The sequence below is a fragment of the Lissotriton helveticus genome, chromosome 5_1 (genome assembly GCF_964261635.1).
Source record: "Lissotriton helveticus chromosome 5_1, aLisHel1.1, whole genome shotgun sequence".
NCBI lineage: Eukaryota > Metazoa > Chordata > Amphibia > Caudata > Salamandridae > Lissotriton > Lissotriton helveticus.
This window is the reverse complement of record NC_136065.1, coordinates 1,282,214,260-1,282,240,980: the sequence shown is the minus strand read 5'-3', so window position 1 is coordinate 1,282,240,980 and position 26,721 is coordinate 1,282,214,260. Positions and strand designations below refer to the sequence as shown.

At 46.2% G+C, this 26,721-nt stretch overlaps 1 protein-coding gene across 2 annotated transcripts in view; it reads left to right on the top strand.

Annotated features, from left to right (window-relative positions):
* KLHL12 (kelch like family member 12) overlaps positions 1-23,427 on the top strand; it is a 557,433-nt gene extending 534,006 nt beyond the window's left edge. For both annotated transcript variants that reach the window (XM_078644106.1, XM_078644107.1), the window contains exon 12: positions 21,603-23,427. In XM_078644106.1, coding sequence (XP_078500232.1) covers positions 21,603-21,729 — 127 coding nt within the window. In that variant the 3' untranslated portion in view covers positions 21,730-23,427. The remainder of the gene's footprint in view (positions 1-21,602) is intronic.
* Positions 23,428-26,721: the final 3,294 nt, after the last annotated feature.

The window sequence follows — 26,721 nt, the reverse complement described above, 5'->3', positions numbered from 1 at the left end:
TTTTCATTGTATCAACACTGAACATAATAGAAGTACATGGTATGGTACAGTGCATCACGTCACTGAAATACAGACACTACACACATATGGCACAGGATATAGTGTTACAGCCTAAGTGGCTCAGAATCTATGGGTGATGAGGAGGTGATTCATGCCCCATCGATTATTGAAATTTGACGTTTTGCACATTATCAGTCCCTAGTGGGATCTTTGCCTATTGGGGGGCTGTGTGTGTACCGCCTCTAGTGTAGCTAACTTTGGGGTTTGGGAAGTAAAGGTTGAGGACAACCAGGGGTGGTGTAAAACTTGGCACAGCTCCTCTTAACTAATTACTGTATTATTCCCTGAACCGCGATCATGGTTGGCGTAAGTATTTGGCTGCTTTGCAGCGAATAGGATCTGCTTGTGGCATGCTCGATAGCTATGTGTCTGGATACAGTTTTTTAGATGCTGTGTGCGTGAGAAGTCATCTTGGTGCATGCCCAGATATCGTGTCAGGGTGAGTCTGTCGCTATCACATCTCTTTCTAGCAGTTCGTATAAGAATGCGTCCCAGTGTGAGAGAGAAACTGTTTATTTAGCCCTAGTCGTTAAACAAAATCGAATAAAATTCAAGACCCAGTGTGCCCTAATTGGAACTTTGTGCAATCCCAACGTGTCTCTCCTACGCAACGCCACACTCGCTGCTTTGGCCCACACTTGCAGTGAGCGTTTCCAGTCGAGTATGGCTGGGGGTTGAGGAGAGCGCCATCTTTTAGTTATCCGTCGCTTCGCAACAATTAACCCCAGTGCTATAACCCGGGAGGTGACTCGTAGGCGTTTGGTATTAGTGTAGAGATGCTGTATACAGGTCCCCCAACTCAGGGGTATCAAACGATCTGTGTAGCGACTAAGTAAGGACACTACTGATTCCCAGAACGCTTCCAGGCAGGAGCAGCTCCACACCATGTGCAGTAAATCTGCATCAGTTAAGCGGTAGCGTGGGCAGGTAGTGTCTGCATTATTGTAAAATGTATTGATCTTCGCTGGGGCGAGATATGCCCTTTGGGTAATGAAGTATTGTATTAGGTGAAAACTCATGTTTCGCAGAATATTGTTGGGTCCCGCGAGCACCCTGCTCCATTCAGCATCTCCGAAGGGGTGCTGCAGAGCACCCTCACCTCATTCGTAGGGTAAATGGCGTGCTCGCTGTGTGGTGCCTTAAAGAGGCAGTGAACCATTTGATCAGGTGACGCCCACTTCCCACGAAGGATTGAACTGTTAAGTGCATTGGTAGCTCTCGTCATGTCGCACCAGTGTTTATGTAATGCAGCTATGATCGTACGGTGTATAAGGAATTGCCCCAGTTGGATCCCATTACTTTCTGCTAGAAAGGCAAATTACATCAAGCTGCCTGTGTGGTACAGATCCCCGACGTCCTGAATTCCGCCCACTGTCAGGTGTCGTTTTTCACAAGCTGTGATGGGTGTGCGACCCCTGGGTGTGCCTAACAGCGGGAGCATATGGTTTTGTGGTTCGAGTGATGAATATGCTTCTGCGATAGCATCTGTGTGCTACGTTTAGTTGCAGCTCTGATGGGTTTTTACGCTTATTTTCAGTTTATTGGGTGAAATAATGAAAAGCGGGCTTGATGGGACAGGGGCGGCAGGTGTGCTGCTGTGTCTGTCAGTTGGCGTTCAGAGAGCCATTGGGCCAGCCACTGAAGTTTGGCTGCAAGGTAGTATTTTTCTAGATTAGGGAGAGCAAGTCCGCCCTGGTCTGTCAGTAGGTTAAGTTTCTTGAGAGCGACTCTGTTTCGGGATGACCCCTAGATGAGTCCTCTCACCGTTCCCTCTGCGGGTGGGATGTACAGAGGGAGGTTAGTGAAGAAGTGCAGGAGTCGCGCTAAGACAATCATTTTAACCACGGCTATGCAGCCCATAGTTGCTAGAGGAAGTGTGCTTCAGAGCGTGATTTGTGAGCGGATCAAAGGCACTGCCCTGCCCAGGTTCCATTCGAGCGGATTATTTGGTTGGTGGTATATACAGATCCTCAAATATCGGAAAGTGTGTGTCTGCCACTCAATGCTGGTGTTATTGAGCGCATAATGTGGATTGAGGAATGTGTCTGCAAACGGATAAAGGCAAGATTTTGCTGCATTTATTGCAAATCCAGATAAAGCTGCGAACTCTCCATAAATGCGTTCCACCTCATTCGGAATTGAATTGACATCTCTATGGTACAGGAGGAGGTCGTCCGCATGCAGGGAGATGATGTGCGTGCCATCCCCCAGAGGGATCCCCATTCTAAACCTCTCACCTGAAACTTTGCTGCCAGCGGCTCCACAGTGCGCGAGAATAGTAACTTGGATAAGGGGCACCCTCACCTAGTACCTCACTGCTCCTTTCAAAATTTCTTCTTTCTTACACACTGGCTTCCATTTGAAAGGCTCAAATATAGAGAAATACAATTGATAATAACAAATGTTCTACTATTATGAATTCCCAAATGTATCCCAATAAAAATGGCACCTCACTTGTGTGGGTAGCCCTAGTTAGTGCCTGTAACAGGAAAGTACCCAAAACACAAATTGGACACATCACATTTTTTTCTTTCCACAGAAAACTGTCCCGTTTGTTTAGTTTGGGTAGTTGTCGATTTTGGGCTCTAGGTCAGCGGGCACCTGTAAATTCTTTCAAATTAGACACCTAGGGGAAGCCAGCTTGGAGTGACTTTCATGGTTCCCACCAGCGTTTGTTTACACAGAATACTTTGCAAACCTCAAACTTAGACTTAAAAACACACTTTTTCCTCACATTTCTTAGAGGAAAACTTCTGAAATCTGTGTGGAGCTATGAATTTCCTGCCACCCAGCATTCACCCAAGTCTCCTTAAAAAAATGGTACCTCACTTGTGTGGGTAGGGGTAGTGTCTGCGACAGGAAAAGCCCCAAAACCCACTGACACTTTTTTGGGGGAATGTGGCTGGCTGTGGATTTTGTGCCCTAGCTCAGTCGGTACCTAGGGAAACCTAACAAACCTACACATTTTTTAAAGCTAGACAATCGGGGGAATCCTGGGTGGGGTTACTTGCATGGCTTCTACAAGGTTTTCCTACCCAGAAGCCCTTGCAAACCTCAAATTTAGTCTAAGAAAAACACATTTTCTCCACATTTCTGTGATGGAAAGTTCTGGGTTCTGCAGAAAGCAACACATTTGCTACCATCTACCATTCCCCCAAGTCGTCCAATAAAAATGGTACTTCACTTGTGTGGGTAGGCCTAGGCCTCAAAATACAATGGGGAGACATCAACATTTCCTGTAACAAAATTGATCTGCTTTAGCAATGGGGGTATGTAGGAAAGTGCCCCTTTTTGCATGGTTACCTTTTATCTAGGAAATGTCCCAGTGTGATATTTAGGCATATCACACTGCGTAAAAAAGTAACCTGAAAAGTAATCTAAAAAGTAATTTTAAAGTATCTGCAAGGTAATTTCAACTATTTCTGAATATTTGACCTACCTGTAACAAAGCCAACTGCATACAACTATATTATTGTTGAAAAGTATTATATTTACTTACCTGCACCAAGTCCTGCTTGGTTCTAAAGTTAAAATACAACAAAAACATTTTTATACAAAACAGTTGGTCAGCGTTCAGTCTTTGTGTGTTTTAAATCATGTGCATGTACAATAAATGCATAACACTACTCTCTGATAAAGCCTTGCTGCTCGCCCACACTACCACAAGTACAGAGTAAGGTATAATCTCCTTTTACCTCTGTACATTTTTGGGGATCCCCTGGACTCTGTGCACACTATACCTTACTTTGGTATAGAATATTCAGAGCCAGCTTCCTACAGGGTAGCATTGCTTTTTCCCGGGGATCGACTGAGACCCAGGGAAACCTACCAAGCCCAGATATTTCTGAAAACAAAACACCAATGGGACTCAAGGGTGGTGTTCCCTCATGTATCTCACAAGGTTTTCTTACCCACAATGCCCTGCAAACCTCAAACTTTGCCTAAAATTGCACCTTTTCCTTGCATTTCTGGGACCTAAACTTTCAGAATCAATAAGAATCCACAAATGTTCCTCCACTTGCCCCAATAGAAATGTTACCCTGCTTGTGTGGCTGGGCATAGACCCTGTGCCAGGCACACATCAAATCAAGGTCGATGGGAGTCTCACAGAGCAACTCACATTGTCCCTGGTTTGATTTGTGGCTATCGGAGGTACTAGTTACAGCCACACAAGTGGGGTAGCATTTTTATCAGGAGACAAGCGGGGGAATGCTTGGTGGTAGGACGTTTGTGGATCCCTGAGCTTTCCAGAAGGTTACGCTACAGAAATGAAAGAAATATTAGTGATTTTAGTCAAAGTTTAAGATTTGCACAGCAGTGTGATTAAGAAAATTGTGTGGGATCCATCCGAAACAGAACACCCTGGACTCCCCTGGATGTCTAGTTTTCAGAAATGTGTGGGTTTAATAGTTTTCTGTAGGAAACTGGCTTTCCATATAGTGCACCAAAATGTGGTAAACTGTACAGATAGTTCAGGCAATCCTTATTGGTTTACAGAGACACAAGTAAACCCAAATTCTCCCTTTTGTGGTAGTGTGGGCGAGCAGTTAAGGCTTATCAGAGGGTAGTGCTAGGCATCTGTTGTACTCACAGAGGCAATAAATGAGAGAGACACTAAAGAATACATCCAAGACCAATTTAGTAAAATAACACATATTTTTATAAAAAATTAAACACCAAGAACTTTGGATTCAAGGAAGTACTTTTTGAGATATTAATTTTTACAGGTAAGTAAATGTTCACTTACATGTTTTTGTACACAGCAATGCTTTCCTATGGGAAAAAAGCATATGCTGTTACGTGCAATAGGTTTCCAGAGCCCCTTTCAGGACTTGAGGTGGTAGAAGGACCAAGGTTCAAAGAACCACCAGCAGTTAGTCTTTACCTGCCCTGCGATGTCCTGGTGCAGAGGTGCTGGTCAGGTTGGTAGCTGTGTACACTACACTATAGGAAAGGGGGGGGCCGAGAAACAGACTGCAGAGTGAGCCTTGGGGACAAGTCTAGAAGCTCCAAACAGGGGGCTCAGTTTGTGAGGGCCCTGGAAGCAAGGAACCACAATTGTTTCATGGAGAAATTTGTGAAGTGCTGGCAGCCCAGCGGGGTTCTTGGCAGGTGCACAGCAGCAGGACTAGTCTGTTGGTTGTGACAGTTGCAGACAGGCAGGGTTTGGCTCCAAAAAGTCCTCAGTTCTCGCTTTCTTTGCTCTTCTTTGTCCTCTTCTTCGTGTGTCAATCAAATCTGAGTTCCTGGTGTCAGGAGTGCCACCTAAATACTAAATTTAAGTGAGTTAAGGGGAATGTAAGGGAGTAGCCAATGGACTACTTACCTTTTGGGTGCCTCCCCCCTCTCTATGATGGGCATAACCCTGACCTAATTTCACCAAAAGCCAAGATGGTAGAATTCTACTGTTCGTGTTCACTTACGGTAGCCCACCTTAGGGGTGTAACTAGCTTGATAGTGAACACGCCGCTTGACTAGCTAATTGTCCCGCCTGTCGTGGTGCCAAATGGGCCCTGGTCAGGAAGTGGAATTTTCCCTGTCCGGGGGAAGCCGGGGTTGCATATCAAAGGCAGCAGCGGCCTTTGAAGCCTCTTGCCTTGATATGCTGATTACTAGCCATCCTGCTTGAAGGAGGTGAGAGAACCACCAGCCACAGCGCGTGGACTCACACCTGCAAGGGGGTCAGAAACTTATGTGTGGTGGCACGCAGGTCTACATCAGTCAGCCAGTACACTAGAGTTTGGTAGGTTTTCAGGTAGCACCTCTAAGGTACCCTCTGGGTGCATATTTTATTAAATCCACTACTGGCATCAATATGGATTTATTAACACTAGATGTTTGGTACCAAACCTCATTGGTATTAGTGCCATCATGTAGCTGAGGAACTCATAATGACCAGTGCCCAGTGCATGTACTTATGATGGCTTCCCGGCTCACTTGTACTATCTAGTAATACAATGTACAAAATGCCCAGTAGGCACCAGGGTTTGTTTATATTAGGCAACAGTGGGTGGAGGTGGCCCACCCAGGCATAGGGCCTAGCCCCCACCCTCCAAAATCAGCCCGAGCAGTCCTTCTGCCCCATTGGGGACAGATAGGTGTTTTCCTCTAATCTGCCCCCGATGTGGAGCATAAAGCCCACTAGATCCCCAGGGGAATGTATTTGGAAGGTAGGAGCGGCCCACCCTGGTAATGGACACATACTACTCCCCTAGCCCCGTGGGGGAGATTAGAGGTTATTGCATCCAATCTGCCCGGGGGGGGGAGAGGGAAGGAGGGGGTCAGAAAGCCCACTAGACACCAGGGTGTGTTTTATCTATTGGAAAATGGGTGGAGACGGCTTGTCCAGCCATCGGGCCTAGCCTTCACATAATCCCCAGCAGACAATTGTAACTTACACCTCTTACATTTAGGTAAGACATATCTTCTACGATGGTTGTCCATCAACATGTACTGTGCAGGCAAAAAAACAACAAAATACATCACCAAATGAGCAGACATGGAATAACTGAAGAGATCTGTCTCACACTGCTGGACAATTCCAACCAGCTAAGCAGAATATAATCATAAGAAATACCTTAAAGGGAACTGCAGAGCTGTTCAAAACTGCCAGCACCCTGAAAAACCAACAGTGCATCTCCCACACATACACCTCATCTACCACACTGCTATGCGCTGCAACCCATAACACAGTAACCAATTCTCGGTGATCCTCACTTACGACATGAAAAAACTTCCCACATAGGATCACACAAAAAAAGACAACACCCTACTTGGCTTAGCTTGCTGCACTTGTAGGTAAGCACTTCAGTGCCCCACATAGGATAGTAAGCACTATATAAATGCTACAATCAGTACAATGCAATGCAGTGATCCAGAGGGCATCAGACATGTGAAGTGTAGCTTGAAAATGGAACAGGCAAAGGCTTGTTTTCTACAGAAAGCACTTCTTCCATCACTGAAGGACCAGTTCCTGCCCATTTCCCCAAACATTGTAGATTAGAGCAAAGAAACATTTAAGGAAGCAACCTAAAAATGGTCAAAAGCAATAATACAAGAATGCAAGGCCATCTTGAATACATCTCAAGTCCTCCCTGGATGCAACTGATTCCACCAGTAGACCAATGTGCCTACTCTAACGTGGTATGCTTGATTATGGTTTCTGGTTTAAAACACAAAATCCTGATATCTTATCAACGTGATTTTTATGGGGAAGAGCATGCTTGGAGCAGCACTGAATACCTTCTTGGAACAAATGAAAATGTACATCTGTACAGCTAAAGCGATGGGTGCCCTACAAGGGAGAGGCTCAATTAAAGGGTCACAGGACTCACTCACAGAGGCAGCAGCAAACCCAGACCATTCAGGGAGCTAGCTCACAGTGGCAACACTCTGATCAACGAAGACACTCCTTTTGAAGAAGAGCTAGAGGAATGAGCCAGTTCAGAAGAGTATCTGGCCCCTCAAACAAATTACTTTTAAGGGGGACAGGGTCCCTGAACATAAAACATGGACATTGCATAGAACGGGAACAGGTGCTTCCAAATATTAAGCAATCAAAGTGTGCTGAGAAGGAGAACTAATACGGTTATAACAGGAAGTATCGGACTTCCTTCAAAAGGGCACAATAGAGGAAGTACCAAGAACACAGTCGGCAGTGTATGCTGTCTATTTCATGATTCCTAAACAGGATCTGACATTAAGACTTAACCTATGCTTGAGATTTCTGAGCATGTTCATTAGAAGGCAATAGTTTAAGATGAACACAATATAAGAAGTTATCCTGTTGCTGCAGAAGGGAGACTCTAAGGCAGCCATTGACTGCAAGGATGCCTCCTTCCACATCACATTGAACAGCAACCACAAGAAGTAACTCTGGTTTGTGGTAGGGAATTCTCATTACGAATTCAAAATGTTGGCATTTGGTTGAAATCAGTACCGATGTTGTTACTCCTGTGAGGCACTTGATGAACTGTGCAGTTGCGAAGGCAGAGGAACAGGTTCACCCCTACCGAGATGACTGGTCGGTAATGGTGAAATCACTAAAACAATGCCACATCGACATAGAGCAAGTAATAGAGACTGCGCAGCCTGAGATTTTCAGTGAATATAATCAATCCTCTCCCCAGTCAATGAAGGAAGACATTCCTGTGCGCAGAGTTGAACTAAGACAAGGCAAAACCTTCTCTATCCAAAAGAGTGATGCCACTGTTGGAGCACGTTCTCCTATCCCAGTAGGTAAACTCACTTGACCGTGAGATCTGTGAGGAAAATACTGGGCATGATGACTTTGGGCATTCCCTTAATTCCCTTTGCCAGATCCATTTAAGAGTGGCTGTTAAGTCAGTGGTCAGTCGATGGGATTGAGAGGATCTGATGGTTGTAAACAGAAACTTGCACTGGGAAATTCAGTAGTGGGAATTGCAAAACCTCAAGATAGGCTTACCTTTCAAACAACCAATCCAGTCCCTGACAGCTTATCACAAACTGGCAACACAAGAAGGATTGGAATTCAAGGTCATATGTCCTATCGAAACTAGTGCAGTACATTTGGAAGTGGGCGATTAAAAAGCTGGTTATTGCAGCAATGTATCTGCCAAGGCAGCAAAACATACAAGCAGAAAGATGAACCATACAAGAACAGGCTTCACATTCGGTGTGGGTGAGACCAGTGGATGGTTTATATAATCTTCAAACTTGGGTAAAAGCAAAATAAAACGGATTGCAACACACCCAGATTCAAAATGCCAAAGTTTCCCATCCACGTATCCTAACTGCCTATCCTAGGGGAATGCCTTTTTCCACTCAATGCTGAGAGATATTTGCCAAAGTCTTTCCACCAATCTCCTTGATACCAGTAGTTATAAACCGGTGCAAACAGACATACATCACAGTGATCCTAATAGCACCACAGTGGGCGTGACTGACCTGGTACTCAAACCTAGTAGATACAACAGAAGGTAGGATGATAAAGATGCCAGTATTTTAAAACTTGTTCACGGAACAAGGGGTAAAAGAATGTCATCGGGAACCAGCCAGCGTCAGCCTAGCAGCAGGTCTCCTGAGGACCTAGTGTTTGTCACCTCGGCCTTTCATAGAGGTATATGGTGGTACTAAGGGGGGAAGACTTCCTACCACACACAAATGCTCTGTGTCTAAGTGGACCAGAGTTGTATACACTGATACAAGAGAGAAACCATGCTACAGAATCTGACAGGGAACACAACCATCAATCAGATACTTGATGTATCTCTTGGATGTAAGGTTTTCATACACTTATTAGAAGAGTACATCTCTCTGCTCTTTTGGCATATATCAGATATACATTAGGAAGGAATCTCTTTGCCACACCAGTAATTAAAATAATTATAGCTGTAATGAAGAAAATTTCACCACCATTATCGACTCTCACACAAGTGTGGAGCCTCAACCTGCTGCTGGCACAGCACATGAAATATGTATTTGAACCGATGCACAAAATAACCTCAAGTTCCTGACAATTACAACAACCTTATTAATTGCAGTCCCAGCTCAGAGGGAGCTGTTTGGAAGCACCGACTATCCAAGAACTATACCTGACTACAAGGATAGGGTAGTCTTGAGTACAATCTTCACTTCATCGAAAAGGGTAGTATTGCAATTCCATGTGAACCACTCAGTACAGCTACCATCTTCTTTCAACAACCAAAGACACAGGAAAAAAGTTACTGCATGTGCTAAAACTATGGAATGCAGTCATGTTCTCCCATCAAGAAACAGAGGTGTGAAGGAAAAGTGAGAAGTTATTTGTCACTCATGCACTGGGGAATAAGGTTCTGCCTTTGTCGAAAAGAACCACTGCAGGATGGATAATAAAAACTATTCAGATTTGCTGCCGTCTAGCTACTCATGTTTTCCTAGCTAATGTCTCCATCAGTGACATATGCATGGTCTGCCCCATAGTGAACAGTCCACACTCACACAAAACACTAATCCTCACAAATCGGGAGGCACATATGCAACCATGTACAACCGTCCTCCTGCGAAGCATCCAATACCACTACGTAATCTAGGACACCGAAGAGGGGAAAGAAGAATTTGAATATGGTGATAATGTACTTGGGCATTGTGGGTTTTAAGCTTTACATCACAGTGGCCTGAAATCACCCACCTAAGGTCGACGCCAAAAGCGGAAAAAGAATATGGACAGTTCTGGGTCCCTCCATTAGATAGAGGAATAACGCATGGCAGGGAGTCCACAGCATGTAAATCCAGAAAAGTCTTTAAGCTGCAAAACTCGTCACTTTGTATCTTTTATTTCTTGTCAGACCTCTTTTTTCAGCACTTCTGCAGTCAGCATCTATGATCCTAGTCAATCGCTGTTTATTCCTGAAACAGCCAATCTTTTGGAGACACTCTTTGTAAGTGCTGACCTTAACAGGAGATCACCGACTGGGTCTTCTGTTTTTTAATAATTTAATTGGTCCTGAAGAAAGTTAAGCACTTTAACCACTGGATCATTCCCTTCTATTTTTAGAGTTTGATTAGAATTCACATTTATAACACTTTAATTTAATGTACAGATTAAGTTCCTTACATTTAAATATTATGGATCATCATATAGTTAGGATGTAATGAGGAATAATATGTAATGGCTATATAGTGTCATTCTGTTGTCCTTTTGTTCACAAATGACACTCTGAATGCTATGGCTGAGGGGAACGCATCAGAGGTTTCCCCATGCAAAAGAGGGTAGTGTATCTATTACAATTAAATTCCAGCAGAGGCAGGATAGAGTGGTCAAGAAAGATCAGGAGGGCTGATGTAGGGGCTCACATTTGATTGCACGGTCCATTTTAGGTCTTACCTAGGCAGCGCATACACACTATCTGTACAATATGGGCTTCGAGCACCGCTCATCATTTGTATGGGTTCCTCTTACTGTTCTTCGTAAATTCCAGATTTTGTTTGGTGAATACGCTTACTAGTCCCTCCTTGTTGACTTTTGTTACCTCCCATGAGGACTTACGTGTGCTCTTGATATTGTTATGTTACTTGATATTCTGTGAGCACTTTTTTTTTGGTGGCTTGCCAGCTGCTCGTTTTCAGTCCCCGAAAACAACGTGCTTTGCGCTTACCTGGTCTTGTTTATTATTCACAGGTTTTTTTGTTTATTGGAAGGGAGTTTAACCATTGCCGGCTTCCGTTCTTATTTCGAGCCTGCCGTTATTTAATTTTGTTACAATCCGCATTTTTTTTGTAGGCTCAGTGAGAGCTGAGACTCGAACCTGGTTCCCCAGTCCCAAAATCAGCAGCTCTGTATATTGCGCCACATCCTCTCAGGCTGCTAACTTGAAAAGTAAACGTATTGTTTTAATGAAAATTGGCTTTAGTGTGATGATAAAGTCGTTTTGGGAATGGGCAAGTTTCGGGTTTCTTTTCTGGGCTGGGCTTATTTTAGACTTGTTTTTACAAACTTTAGTGCTTGTTAATATGTGCCTTAACCGCTAACCCAGATCCCGAAATGACAAACCTGACAGTGGACCGCCTGGTAAAAGTAAAGGAGCTGCTTACTGCAGCCAACGTCAGCAAGGTAACACTATTCGGGGAGGGTCTGAGCGGGTACCACAAGGGCCCTCTAGTACGACTTGTATAAAAGTTTAAAAGAATAATTGTGCTGAATGCCGAGGTAAGTGCCAGAGATTGTCCCATGCCATGTGGGTCCCTCCCTCTCTGTCTTCCTCCATAAGAATAATTTTCCTTGTGTAAGCCGTCATGCATTGGCATACATACTGCTCACTTTTTACTTTAGGTGCTGTGCTGATTGGGGCTGTGAGTAAAAACAAACGTGCCATTGTTCCCCCTCATCCATACCCTTCCTGTTGCTTGTTACTTTTGAGGCACCCAAGTGTGCTTGGGCGGGGTGTAAATTCTCCTCTGTTGTGTCTCCAGGCTGCTTTGCACTGCCTTTGCTGCAGTACAGCTTGTTCTAAGGTGAGAGGCGGGCACACTGCATGTCTCTCAGCGGCCACTGCTTGACTTGCACTCTCTGAAGTTGACTATCTTCTGGGGAGGGGCCACTCCTTGCTGAGCAGAGAGCGGATCAAGTGGTTTTTGGTGCGCTAGCACGTAGCACCCAAGATAATGTGCTGCGTGGCTAGAAACTTATAAGGCCCCAAAGGCAAGACCTATGGGCTATGGCAATGATTGTCATTCCATTGGCACCTGCTTGACTTGTTTACACAAAACAGTCATTATGGCAGAGGTTCTGGAACTCAACAATGACTTTCATATATCTTCTGTTAGAAAGACCAAAGGGGACTATGTGGCTATGGTTTAGCTTTCATCAATTCACCTTTCACTGCCTGATGTTGAAGGGTTTAAATACAGTGTTTGGTGCAGGGAGTAGCGTTTTGCTGTTGTGCTGGTACATCAGTGACTGTAGTTTTAGGTTAACTGATTACCTGTGGTAGACTACATTGCAGGTTTTTAAAAAAGTAGATGTTTCTTCGAGTTGATTTGGCTCCTTCTATCGTGTGTTCTTTTATTCTGGTCTCTGTACTAATGCACAACTGGTATAATGTGGAACCTATCCCCACCACCCTTGTTATCAAAGCTGTATCTCCTTCATTATTGACTGCAGCCCCTTCATTTATGTGTAGAATCTCTCTGCTACGTCTTCCCTTTCTGTTTGTCCTTGTTACCACCCCACCTGGTGCCCACTAGTTCAAGAACCCTGCTTTCTGAACTGTAGTGTTTGAACTGAGAGTTTGTTTGATAGTTGTTCCCTCCTTGCCTCGTTTGAGGTTGTACAGCAGCCTGTAGGATTCTTCCTTCCGTGAAGCTGTTCGTAGTCTAGTGGCTCCTCTTGCACTGGGGTAACTTTGTCTTGTAATTAAATTGCTAATGTTTCTTACTCTTGGGTGTTATCCCTACCCACCTCATTGTCTGTTTGATTTTCTTTAACATCCTATCATAACTGTGATGGAAGGGGAACTTCACTTACTAATTCATTCATTTTTTTGTGGCAGGGGTTATTAAAGAAAAGTAATTAATTTGTTACAATATAATAGTTGCATCTGTGCTGCAAGACGTATACTTTATGCTGGAAATTGTGATGGAAGACATGAGAGGATAGAGCAAAGAATATCTGAAACCATTTTCAGGGAACTTCACGGAAATCCATGATCATGGATTTAGCAAAACAATGTGGCAAAAACCAATGTGCTATCCACCAGTGATTAGATTGTAGCAAGTTTAGCATTTTATACAAGTACTATAGCATTATAGCCCACTGCCAAGGGGTGTACCGATTTTGTTAAAGACCCTCTGAATTATAGACCCAAGTCACAGATGAGGTCTTAGAGAGGTAGAGGGCATTTAATAATTGGTATAGCCCAAGACAGAAAGGCTGTAAGACTCTTAGAAAATTCCACCAACTGAGTATTTAATCTTTCCAATTAAACTGGGAGAAAGAAAAACCATACAATGTTAGAGCAGAAGGTCTATATCAGTCATTATTGGCCCTTTGCACTCTATTGCCTTTAAATGAACACTCAGTATTTCAGTGTTACAGCAGAGCTGACAAACTGTCACAAAAAGGTTGTTTGTGAGGGCTGGTGGCTAAAGACTCTTCCTATAATCAAACGTTTTCATTATAAATTAGGTTTTATAACTGTGACTACTTCCTAGTTCCAATTTACTCAGATATTACATTGGTCTTAGATTGGGTTTCCTTAATGGAGTGCTGGAGCATTTTGGATTTGGCCCTAAATGTGCGTCTTAAATGTGTGCCCTATATGCCCCTATCCACCCATTCATAATTCGAAGGGGCACCAGGCAGGAGTGCCCTTTGTCTCGTCTCCTATTTCCTCTCAGCAGAGAACCACTTGCAACGTCGAGCAGATACCATTATCAAGTCTGGGGATTCATTGGGGAGAAGGCATTGAAGATTGAATTGCCCTATATACAGAAAATGTCTCTTAGTTCCTCTTGCGTCCCTATGACACAGGTCCCAGGTCAATCCAAATTCTAGACCTTTACGGGGAGTTATCTAGACTTAAAGTTCATTGGCCCAAATCTCTCCTGCATAAAGGAGATGGAGAGACAAAGGACTGGAAATCTCGCCTTCCAATCTGTAGGCTTACCGTCAAGTACTTTGATGCCTAGTTTCACATCTAGTCCCCCTGCTGGTTCAAATAAAAAAAGACCTCATTAGTAGAGCTAGGCTCCTGCTTACCATCCTAGGCAGAGTGACTCTGATCAAGATGATGGTTCTGCCATGTTTCCTATATATCCTATAAAACTTCCCATTGGCTATCACCCAAAGTTGGTTTTGCAAGCTATTGGCCAGGGTGCATGCCTTCCTATGGGCAACTCAAACCCCCCACATTGCATTTAGCAAATGTACACTTTAATCCACATATGATGGCAGAATGGCAATGACAGTCTTACACCTGTATTACTAGGCATCACAGATTTGGGAGCTGAATGACTGGCTACATGGAGAGTGGCAAGATTCTGACTTCCGTTCTGAGTTTTCCATAATTGTAATTTACATAATGAGGCTAAAATATGGGCGGGAGGGAGGCGATGATGAGTCGCTGTTGGAAGCCCGAGCAGAGCATACGTGTTTACTAGATAGACTGAAGCATTTAAACTATGCGGCCCACTCCGCACGTACTCACCATCTTGGAGACAAGCCAGGTAAATTATTGGCGCGATTGATCAAGCAAGACAGTATGACAACACCGGTGACGTCCATAGTTACTGCAAAGGGTGCCACAGTATATACGCAGCACGCCATTCACGAGGCCTTTGTGAAACACTACGGTGCTCTGTATCGTTCCAAACTACAGGTTCCTGCTTGTAGCATACATGACTACCTTTCAGGCATAGCCCTGCCCACAATCACCGACGCGCAGCGCGACGAATTAGGGATCCCACTCGCACCTGACGAATTACGCACAGCCATTTTCTTCCTCTCTAACGGCAAGTCCCCGGGCCCTGATGGACTGCCCGCAGAGTTCTATAAAGCCTACTCTACAATGTTGATTCCGGAGCTTCTACGGGTGTATGAGGCGGCCGTGGCTGATTCCTCCCTTCCGCCCTCGCTCAATGAAGCCACACTAATTTCTCTCCCGAAGCCTGGCAGAGATGGCACGCAATTGGGCTCTTATTGCCCACTAGCCCTCCTAAACACGGATTATAAAATACTAGCTTCTGCACTAGTACAACGCTTGGCTCCCTTGGTGCCCAGCCTCGTTCATGGCGACCAAAATGGCTTTGTTCCAACTCGTAGCACTTCACTAAATATTTGGCGCTTGTTTAGGGTACAGAGATTTGCTGCGACACAATGGCCCAACTCGGGATGCTTGGTGCTTGACCTAGAGAAGGGTTTTGATTCTGTAGAATGGCCCTACCTTGTAGCAGTGTTACAGAAATATGATCTTGGGGACGACTATATTCAAATGGTGGAGCTGCTATATCGGAAGCCCACAGTGCAGGTTCGCACCGGCAGGTTGATGTCGGATGCCATTCGGGTCTGGCGGGGGACCAGGCAGGGGTGCCCGCTGTCCCCCTACTTTTTTCATTGGTGATGGAGCCACTGGCAGCCACACTGCGGGAGCGAGGCACGGATTGGGGGATCCCCCTTGCGGATGGTCTACATACGGTGTCTTTGTATGCCGATGATCGGCTATATGTAAGAGACCTGACACATCTACCATTGGCCCTGTCTGACATATTCCGCACCTTTGAGTCCATGTCAGGGCTTACAGTCAATTGGGCCAAATCTTGGGTGTATTCCTGTAACGCAGATACGCCCGAGTGCGACATTACTGTTAATGGCGGGCGACTCACCTGGCACTCCACCATGTTCCGATATCTTGGAATATACATATATAGAACGCTCACAGATGTGCTGGAGGGCAACCTGGTGCGGGCGATCTCCTCCCTACAAGCGCAATTGACCTTTTGGAAGACCCTCACCCTGAATGTGCCCAGTCGGATTACGTTAATAAAAATGATAGTATTGCCTAGGCTATTGTATTATTATGCCAATCTCCCGGTATACGTCCCCACACGTATATTTCGTGAGCTGGAAACCTCCATTAGGTGTCTCATCTGGAATAAGGGGCGACGCCGCGTGGCGTGAAGACGCTTTATGCAACCCCTGACGCAGGAGGCCTGGCAGTACCTAATCAAGAACTCTACTATTTGGCATCACAGTTACAGGGGGTGGCCATCTGGCTCAGTGGGAAGCAATTGGGGGATACTGCGACAGACACCACGACCTTGACACTCACACAGGTTCATAATCTGTTCCAACCTCTGACTAAAACTCCTTGTCCGACGCAGCTACATTTAGTGGTCGCGCGTCGATGCTATGTGAGAGGCTTGAAACTCACTAGCGCAGTGATACCATATGCCCCGGTGCTCCTGCTGCTAGGCACACCCAAAGAGCGAGAAATAATCCCAGAGGCGGCACTAGCACACTGGATGCAGGCGGGGGTGGACACTGTGGGAGATTTGTATGCGGAGGGGTCGCTAGTCCCCTTTGAAACACTGGCTACTGACACGGGCCTCCCAGCAGGGCAATTTCTTATTCATGCAGCACTTGTGCGTACGCTAACACGGGCCTGGGGAGACCTCTCTGAGGAACCGCCAACACATCCGCTGGTACAGTATTTACATGTCATGGCTCTCATGTGGTGCACTGGCTCACACAAGCGCTTCTCACCCACACACAATTTTCCTCCCACAGTCTACGGGACAAATGGGCGAAAGACAGAGGGAGAGTGTGGACGGATGGGGCGTGGCCGATGGCAATGGCCGGAGCCACGAATAGCCAGCGCAACTCCCGCTTTAAGCTTATACAGTTTTATATCATCCATCGCGCTTATTTGTCGCCCAATAAAATTAATCGTTATTTTAATCTCACAACATCAGCATGTCCACGATGTGCGCTTGTAGCAGCGGACCTGTTACACATGATATGGTCATGCCCCATGCTACGCTCATACTGGCACAAAGTGACGGATTCCCTGGCGGAGAGTGTCGGGGAAGTGTTGCAACACACTTGGGAGGCATACATATTAGGCATTTACAAAAGGACGAAACAGACGAGAGTACATTCTAGATTTTGGGACCTAGGGCTCATTACGGCAAAGAGATTAGTCACCAAGCGTTGGAAGAATAGCGAACCCCCCAAAGTGGCACACTGGCGCAGCTCCTTTGACAATTGGGCGAGGGTAGAAAGCACGACCCTACACAGGGAGGAGACAGCGGGATTGCGGAAATACCCCATAGCACAGTCCTGGGATGACACTCTGAGGGTTTTTCATGAGACATGCATACGACATGGCGTTCCGTGAGAGACACCCTAGCTAACCCTGCCTGGGGGCGTGACGACACTGGGGGCGGGGGCCCCGGGTGACCCCTACATGCCACACGCACACAGGCGTGCCTTTGTGGGGCCATAATGGAGAGACACTAACCCGAATGCCGGAAGCTCTGCTCCCACTTCATCACAGGTATGGCACGGATGGTGCACATACTGTTGACCCTCCCACCACCTGCGCTGACCCCACCGACGCGACGGCTGCATACCCTCTGGCCCCCACACACTACATGTCTCGTGCGATGTATTGTACTAGCGGTAACACATGATTGGATTTTTCTGATTATTGACCCACTTTTTATTTTGTATTTTAATTTATCTTCTCTTTACTGGTTTTGTGTCCCACAGTTGTATAGTTGGGATGACGGTTATACTGTTATGAATATCGAAATGTGCATATTTTATATGACGCCTTTTCTTGATTGCCACTGCTGCATATTGCCAAGGATCCGACTTGTCTCTGCTAAATAATGTGGATTGCTGGGGAAACATACCCGGGGTCATTCCTACGATTTTGCATCGCCCACTGCTATGATAGATAGAAAGACCGGCTGCATTGTAATAGAATTGTTGACGTTTCTACTGTTTCATGTTGCACCTCGATTGCTCCATACCTAGGGCTTAGTTGTATCACATTGATTCTAGAACTATCTTCTGCCTTCTTATCCCCTTCCCTGAAGGGACCGCCCACTTAGGCAATGAGGGATTTATTGGAGGCTGTGCCCTTGGACACATGCTGAATTGGTACAGTGGGAAACATGTGTATATGCGCTGTGGCAAGCTGTTGTCTCAAACGAATGTTATTATACGGTCATGCAATGTAATGCAACAAGATCCAAATAAAACCGATTGAAGCCAAAATCCTTACGGGTCCTATGGGGGAAGAGGGAATATCCTGTATTTGCAAATCCTTGGTCATCCACTACTCAGACCTACTTCGGAGGGGGGGGGGGGAGGGGGGGGGGGTGAAAGAGACATTGGTGGTCACTTTGTATGACAGCGAGTGGATGAACACGAGAATGGCTCAATGTGAACTCACCATATCCTCATTACTTTAACACATAAAGTTTAATTATTTACATACTACTCCCCTCATGCCAAAGAACCTCTGGGGAGCACAGACGCTCCCTTCACCCACATGCCTTTGCCTCCAAGATGAAAATGGCTATTTTTTCATGTTGTCTGGGAGTGTCCCACCTTTATTGTGAAATACTGGTTGTCATTTTCACAACCCTGTCCCATGTACTTGAGAGACCTGTGGAGTTCCCACCCTGAATTACTCTGCTGGGTTTCTTGGAAGACCTGGGAGGTTGTCGGGGACATCGTGCCTTGGTTGGAATTGGTGTAACTGCAACAAATGATGGACGGAATGCTGTATGATTCAAACATTCTCCCCAGTCAAGAGATCTGGGTTAAATCCATTGTTCTTTTGCCCACTACATCACCCCAGTTTGGACCCAGTCATATGCAAATCAGGCTTGACCCTGTGCATCATGGGAACAGTCCAGACGGAACTGCCAAGCCAGGTCCTCCCTGAACTGGAAACAAGCATCCTGGGACCGGTTTCGGGGTATTTAACCCTTCATCAGCCAGGATAGCTTGAATCCAGTGGCACTGTGAGCAAAAGCACCACGTCTGGGCATACCCATCCCACTTAGGGCGAAAAGTGTAACTGCAACAAATGATGGGCGAAATGCTGAATGATTCAAACATTCTCCCCAGTCAAGAGATCTGGGTTAAATCCATTGTTCTTTTGCCCACTACGCCACCCCAGTTTGAACCCAGCCATATGCAAATCAGTATTGACCCTGTGCCTCATGGGAACAGTCCAGACGGAACTGCCAAGCCAGGTCTGGCAGCATGATAGCTTTGAGGAATTGTGCACTCCACTGTAATTCTGCTGATTTCCTCCTGTCCCCATGTTGAATTACACACTGCAGTGGACCACTGTGCGAAGCAAGAAGAGTTCATTTACTCTGCAAGAGGTTGTTCTCATAACATCACAAATTTGAGGGAAACTGTGGGACTACGATTGATGTAATGGACTGTCTGCGCCAATTGGAGGATTTTTCATCATCTTGATTGCACCGTATTTAATGTTATTGTCATGAGTTACATAAAATCAATAAAGTTTGATTATTAAAACAATATCCATATGTTTGTATTTCTTAGTCGATAAAAAGATTTAAAAAATATATTGCATTTGTCTGAAAGCAGTTCAGTACAATGTTAGCTAAAAGAGAATTAATAAAAAAATGATTATTGACTATCGATCACAGTTAGAAATTAACCATGGGTGGCACATCCTTCTCTGTTCAAGAAACCACACTATGAAACTCTTTAACCCCCAACATAAGATCCATGGACAACCACCTTATCTTCAGAAAACACTGCATCTATATACTTTCCATGTACTTATGGATCTATATATTTATCACTTTCTTCTAATTCAGCATATCCAATGCACTAGCCTATTTCTCACCCAAACCTCTCTAAATATATCTTCTACCCCAACTTCCTGGCTCATCTCAAACTTCTTTCTACTACTCTTTCCAATGCACTACCCTATTTCTCACCCTATACCTCTATCAAAATATCCTCTACATCCACTCTCTCATTTATCCCAAACCCCATACCACTACTATGATCCCCAAAATAACCCTTTCTAGACTCTCCCCTACTCTACCCCTCCTTGCATCATCTGACACCTATTTTACTAAACCTATCCCCCAAAACAAGCCTTCCTAAACTCTTCCCTTTTTACTCATCCCAAGCCTCCTCCTACTGTTATGACCTCCAAAACAAAAAACAGTCTAAATCCTTCACTCTTCTATCCCTCCACTATCCTTTTCAATCAAAATAACAGACTAACATGTCCACTTCTCAAATTTCATGCTTCACTAATCTCATGCACCTCTAATCCTTTATGGGTTCCAGAGTAGTGTGCTACTCGCCAAAAAAAGGTGCTTCAACACCTCATTAGGGGTAGCAAGCACTATATAAATGAAAACCTTTTTCCCTCTTCTATCCCTCCGCTACCCTTCTCTATCCAAATAACCGAATAACATGTCCACCACTCAAATTACTTTCATATTTCACTATACTAATTTTCTAGACTAATTCTTTATGGGTTCCGTAGTAGCGTGCTAATCGCCGAAAAAGCACTATGACGCCTCATCCGAGGTTGTAAGCGCTATATAAATGCAATACATTCAAATTGCTGCTGTTTCTCTTCTACTGGTAGCCAAAGGTCCTTTACCTCTTATATGACCCACCTGTCCACCCCTTTCTTTCTGAATGCCATTTGCCTCATTTTAACATTTACGGGACAGGCAATAAAAAACAAGAATGGGCCATATTACGCATAGTGCCCCCGGGGCGCAACAGGAGTGTGCGCCTGCTATGCATGTCCCTTTAGCCCTGTGGTATTGCAGAAGAGGGCCGCAGACGGTTGTTCGGCCCCTACTGCAATATTAATAGTGCGGACGCTCATGTGGCGACAGTGTGTCCGGTCTATAATATGGGCCTATTGCTCGGACTATCCCGCAGACATTCAGGGTCGGCCGCCTTGAGAACACTCCACTGGCTGCCGGTGCAGGCTCGGATCCAGTTCAAGGCGATGTGCATAGCCCATAAAGCCATGTGGCGCACTGGTCCAGCATTAGTCTGCTCCCTAGTCTCCCCCTACTATCCGCCAAGAACCCTACGATCCGGGAGTACCTGCCTGGCGGTTACTCGCAAAATCAAACGAGCAAGGTGGGGGGCGCTTGTTCTCTTGGAACGCCGCCTCCCGCTGGAACTCCTTGCCCCTCACCCTACGCAGTCAACCAGATCTACTCCAGTTCCGCAAACGGCTGAAGACCCTTCTTTTCCATTAAACGTGCACATTCTGACAGTTGCTTTCACCCACCCGTCCTAAGCGCTACGAGGCCTCAGGGCAGAAGTGCGCTCTATAAAATCCCATTACATTACATTACATGAAGCGGTGCCTGAACAAACGTAACTGGACCGCAAAGGGACACAAAAAATGTGTGCTGAGTAAAAATGTATCTGTTTTGTAATCTGCCATCCTTGAGTCTGAAGTGAATATATACAACTGTTCATGGTGAAGAGGTCTGACGTCCCTAACATCCGCCCTTCTGTTTCTGTTTGGGAATTGCAGGTATGATGGAAACTCTCTGCTGAGCAGCATCGAGTGCTACGATCCCATTATCGACAGCTGGGAGGTGGTGACATCAATGGGAACCCAGCGTTGTGATGCCGGCGTCTGTGTCCTGCGTGAAAAATGAAGTAGCCCCAGGACCAGCCTTTATTTTTTGATGATGCATGAGCCCTCAACAGGCACTTGCCAAAATCTGGGTACCTCTGTGCCACCGCCCTGGGCATAGTTCTTCAATTGCACGTATCTCGCTCCCGATGTGGACGTGTATGAAAGCAGTCCGTTAAAATAATTCCAGGCAGTGGGCCCAAAGAGGGCAGAGCTTTTTTTGCACTGACTCGTGTTGCTTCCGAGTCCTCTATCTGAGCCTGAAATATGAAATTATCAACCCTAACTGGAGAGACTTTGAATGCTGTGATCTAGTTGGGCAACCTCCCACCTCAGAGAACCTGAATGTGTAAAAAAGAAAATGAGTGTTTGTGTGTTAATAATGTTCACATTTAAGCCTTTTTGGAAGTTTTGTTTCACAAAACTGTTAAAACAATCCATTATCTTCTGTTGCAAATGTACTAGCCTGCATAATGTACATAGAAGCAAAAGGTGGCCTGTTAAAAGTTGTACACTATGTCGTATACTTGCTGTCTGTAAATTACAAACGTAAATTGTGAAAACTTCAAGAAAACGGCCAGAACCAGGTATGTTTACTGTAGTAATCCACAAAGCAGTGTCCTGGTCTGTGTGCTGCTGGCAGCAAACTTTCCTTTAGGGATGTTTTTTGAAGTCGGACACACAATATTCCTGTGTTTTCACTACTTTCGGAGTAGAAGAGCAACCTGTTTTTAGGGGACTTTTTTGTTACGAGTTTACAATCATTTCATACAGGACCAGTTTATTTCCTGACGTTTGTTGGCTATTATGAAGCCTTGGTCTTTATTTTGTCTTGTGGAGCGTAGGGTAATAAAATCCATGTCCAACTTGGGAGGGGGGCCTGCAGGGTAATAAAATCCATGTCCAACTTGGGAGCGGGGCCTGCACACATTTTTTCCCAAGGCACATATGCAGAGACACCCACTCCTTATCTCCCGCTATTCTAATTTCTTTGATCTGTCCACGAAGACAATGCCATTAGTGCCAAGTTTTAGAGTTTATAGGCAACGTAAAAAAGCTAAAGGTTGAACATTCCAGCAAGCTACTAGGATTTCTTCCCAGATTGTACAACGTTGTGCAATTTCACATAGCAAAGTATGATGTCATATGTTGTTGTGACAAGTGTATTTCAGCGCACACAAGAGTACACAGACGCATACATGTTGTAGCAGCTGCTATCCCTGGTTTGGCATTTGGTGCAGATTTTGCTAGCCCTCCTCTCTGGGGTCATGAAGGAAAAGAATGTAAATAGCACCATTTACTTTCTGTAGTTTTACTCTTTTTCCTAGTACTTCCTCAGCAAATAGGAGATTGTGGAGGGGCTAAAGGTAGCAGAGGTGGCGATTTCAGTTTGGCTACCTCTAGTAACTTCCCAAATAGATGTCCGTGCACGCAAGGCATAACCATTTCAGCTAAATAAGTTTCCAAAGTGCTGATACAGAGGTCTGTTCACACACTTCCTTTTAGGATGAATTTTCTGACGGCAGCCAGCTTTTTACTGCTCTTCCTACTGTATTGCAGTCTATAAACCGGTCCAGTGTTGCACCACTTTTATTTATGGCTTTGTTCAAAGCCTTTCCTGTTGGAAGACCAGTAGAAAAAAGTAAAATGGTTGTGTTCCGATCATTGCACATTTCTTGAAAAGAATTAATTCTGTCTTGGCAATAAATCGTGGAAAAGGGTTTAGCTGTGTTAATCTGTTTACATTAAGAACCAGCATTCAGTTTCCAAATGTGTTCCTTCTGCCTGCATTCAGCAAATATATAGAGATGTGTTTTAAACGGAACCTGAACAGATTTCCGAAATCTAAAACCATAACTTGCTGGAAAAAGAAAAATCTGATAGAGACATCTAGCCGCAGATTCCTTACCTTTGAACTTCCAGGCGTTGGGCTGGATCCGGAAGATTTTTCTTAGCAGTACCCCTGCGCGCCGGTAAGGGGTGTTGGTCAACTCCGCGTGATGTTTTCGGCGTTGTGTTCGTCGTCATCGTGACATCCACGTCGTCAATATAAATATAAATGCCACTCCGGCGCGCTGACATCAGTTCTTTTTATTCCGTGCCAGCCAGCACTGATCCATTGAAGAGAGCTACCTCCTGTCAATTTTTTACAGACTTTTTTCGACCCTTTTGCCAACTCTGTGTGTTTAGGTATGTTGAGCAAGAAGACTTCGGCGTTCAAACTGTGTGGCGCCTCTCACTGCACCATGTCGGTTACAAACCCCCATTTAGTGTGTCTCTGTTGCCTGGAGCGCGACCACGATTCAGAGTCCTGCTCCGACTGCCGAGCCATGACACCGAAGGCTTTGAGGGAACGATCCCTAAAGCTACTCTCAGCCTGGCATTCGGCACCGCAGAGGTCGCCTCATCGGTCTTGGTCCAGGTCTCAGTCGAGAGGAAAATGCGAGCACCTCTCTGTTGAATCGAAGTCCTCTTAGTCGAAGCGGGCTTCGAACTTTGCCCCACCCGTCTCGCGACGGCGCAGAGGAACCTCGGAATTCGAGGCCCCTCTCCGCAAGGCGGATGCTTTGGTCAGCTCTGCGTTTTCCTGCCTTTCCAGCTCTGGGAAAGACCCCAGCCTAGCTGAAGGAGTTCTGACACCATGTGTGCCATATTTGGGTGGCCTGACCCTGGTGGTGTGCCTTCGGGCCCCGCAGGCTCAGAGGATGGAGGAGCCCCTGTGGTTCCCACACCTGCGACTCCAGCGCCACGGCCTTCGATTGGACCCGTTCCTGTGTCTGGACCAATGCCGGTTGCACCTCCACAGCAACCATCCCAAGAGTCACATCCGACGCCAAGGTCCTCGGCGGCGCTGCCTCGATCCTCCTTTCCGACGAGACAGAGCCGGTCGGGTGTCCCCCGACGCCGAGACCGATGCCGGCGGAGCTATACGGCTTCATGCCGTTCACCCTGCCCTATACTGAAGGGTTAGGGATGGAGGAAGAGGATTAGGAGGGGGAGACGGATCCCTTAGAAATCCTGCACCAACAAGATGTATACTGGTATGAGGAGTTGGGTGATGCCAGTGGCTTGGACACCTCGCCAGACTCTGGCATGCTTTCCTCTCCTACCCTGGCAATGGAGGAGGGAGCATCATTTGCCTTGGTGGTGCGTATGGCTGCGGAGGTCCTGGGCCTGCAGCTCCCTTCAGTGGCGGTCAAGACAGAGGTCCTGCAGCTTGCGGTCTCCAGTTCGGAACCCCTTTAATGAGGCCTTAACAGACGTCCTTCTGGATACCTGGTCCAAACCCAGCACAGGGGCTCCTGGGAACAGGACGACTGCTTGCCGCCATCGCCCTGCACCGGGCAACCAACTTTTCCTCACCATCCACCCCACAAAGCTTGTTGTCCAGGCTTCCACTTTCCGTGGCGCGTACCCTCCCACCCCCTGACAGGGAATCCAAGAGACTGGAGAGTTTCAGAAATAAAATGTTTTCTTCCGCCAGTCTGGCATTGTGGTCGGTGAACACCGCATGCCTTTTGGGCCACTATTCCCATTCAATATGGGACACGGTTGCGCAAGTGCTGCCCAGAGTCTCGGAGGAGGTCCGTGCTCCTCTCTTCCACGCTATTTCAGACGCAGCTAAGTTAGCCATCAGATGTGGCTTGGACACGATGGACTCGCTGGGCAGAGCGATTTCCACAACAGAGGCCATTCGTTGCCATGCCTGGCTGAGAAAATCTTGTTTTTGGGGGATGTCCAGGCTAACCTCATGGACCGTCTCTTCAGAGACGCAGCGGATGCTGCCCTTGAGCATTTCAAATACTTGTGGGCCATGGCCAAGCCTTTCGGGCCTCATCCGCTTTGCGCACCTTTAGTGGCTAAGGAAGAGGCTATCAACCACGCCAACCCTACTCTGGCAAGTGGGCCGTCAAGTTTAGCAACCTCTGCTTGGCCGTGGACGCAGTACACTGCAGCCCTGTGGGTTAGGAAACGAGAAGTCGCGCCAAGCCACGATACCCTCCTCCACTGCAAAACCTTCCTAGTCTGATTCCCCCCAGGATCATTCTCAGACACCTTGACCCGACTTCACCTGCAAAATTCAGAGTGGGGGCCCGCTGCTGGGTGAGAGGGGGCTCCGAGACGACACGAGGCCGGCGAAAGTAAATGTCAGCCTGCTAAGGCTACTCTTCGAGCCGAATCCCATCTGAGGCAAGTCAAAGCCCAGCCGCACCGAACGGAGACCAGCGGCGCGCAGAGGGAGACGGTTAGTGGCACATGGAGAGCGGGCCCCACGGGCGGAACGAAGTACCCGGGCACAGGCCAGCATCCAAGCCCCGCAAGACACACCGCAGAGGCCACGCCAGCGGCGGAGCCCGGGGAGCATAAGCAGGCCTAGGCAGGAAGGGGAGAGCTCAAGAGGGCACAGCGGCAACAGGGAGCAGGGCAGTGGCCGACCCCACCCCTTAGAGCTGCAGCCAGAGGCATCAGCTGGCAGGGAGCGGGAAGGCGAGAACAGTAGATTCGGGTGCCATAGAACTGGAGAGGGCCCAATAACGGAGAGAGGCGCCCAGCAGCGAGCACCCGTCTGCAAGCCTTCAAGGCAGAGGGCAAAAGTGAAGACACCAGCCGGCCACACGACACCCGCGCAGCTGACGCCCGATCTCCCGGTGTAAGAAAGTGGCTCTGTATATACTAGTCCACAGTAAGGTACATTGTGCACAGAGTCCACAGTCCCCAGAGGTATGGCATAGGCTAAAGTTAGATATAACCTTACTTTCTAAAGTGGTAGCTTGGTCGAGCAGTAAGGCAGTATCAGAGGACAGTGTAAAGCATTTGTTGTACACACTCAAATGGTCTCACACACTCAAAAACTGAACTATAGGTCAATTGTTTTGTATACAAACATATATAGTTGTTTATTTTAGAACCACAAGTAGGTATCATAAATACTTTCTCAGAATGAGATATTGCAATAGAATACTTTCAATTAGCAATAGACTTTTAAATGCAATAGCTACAGTTGTTGCAATAT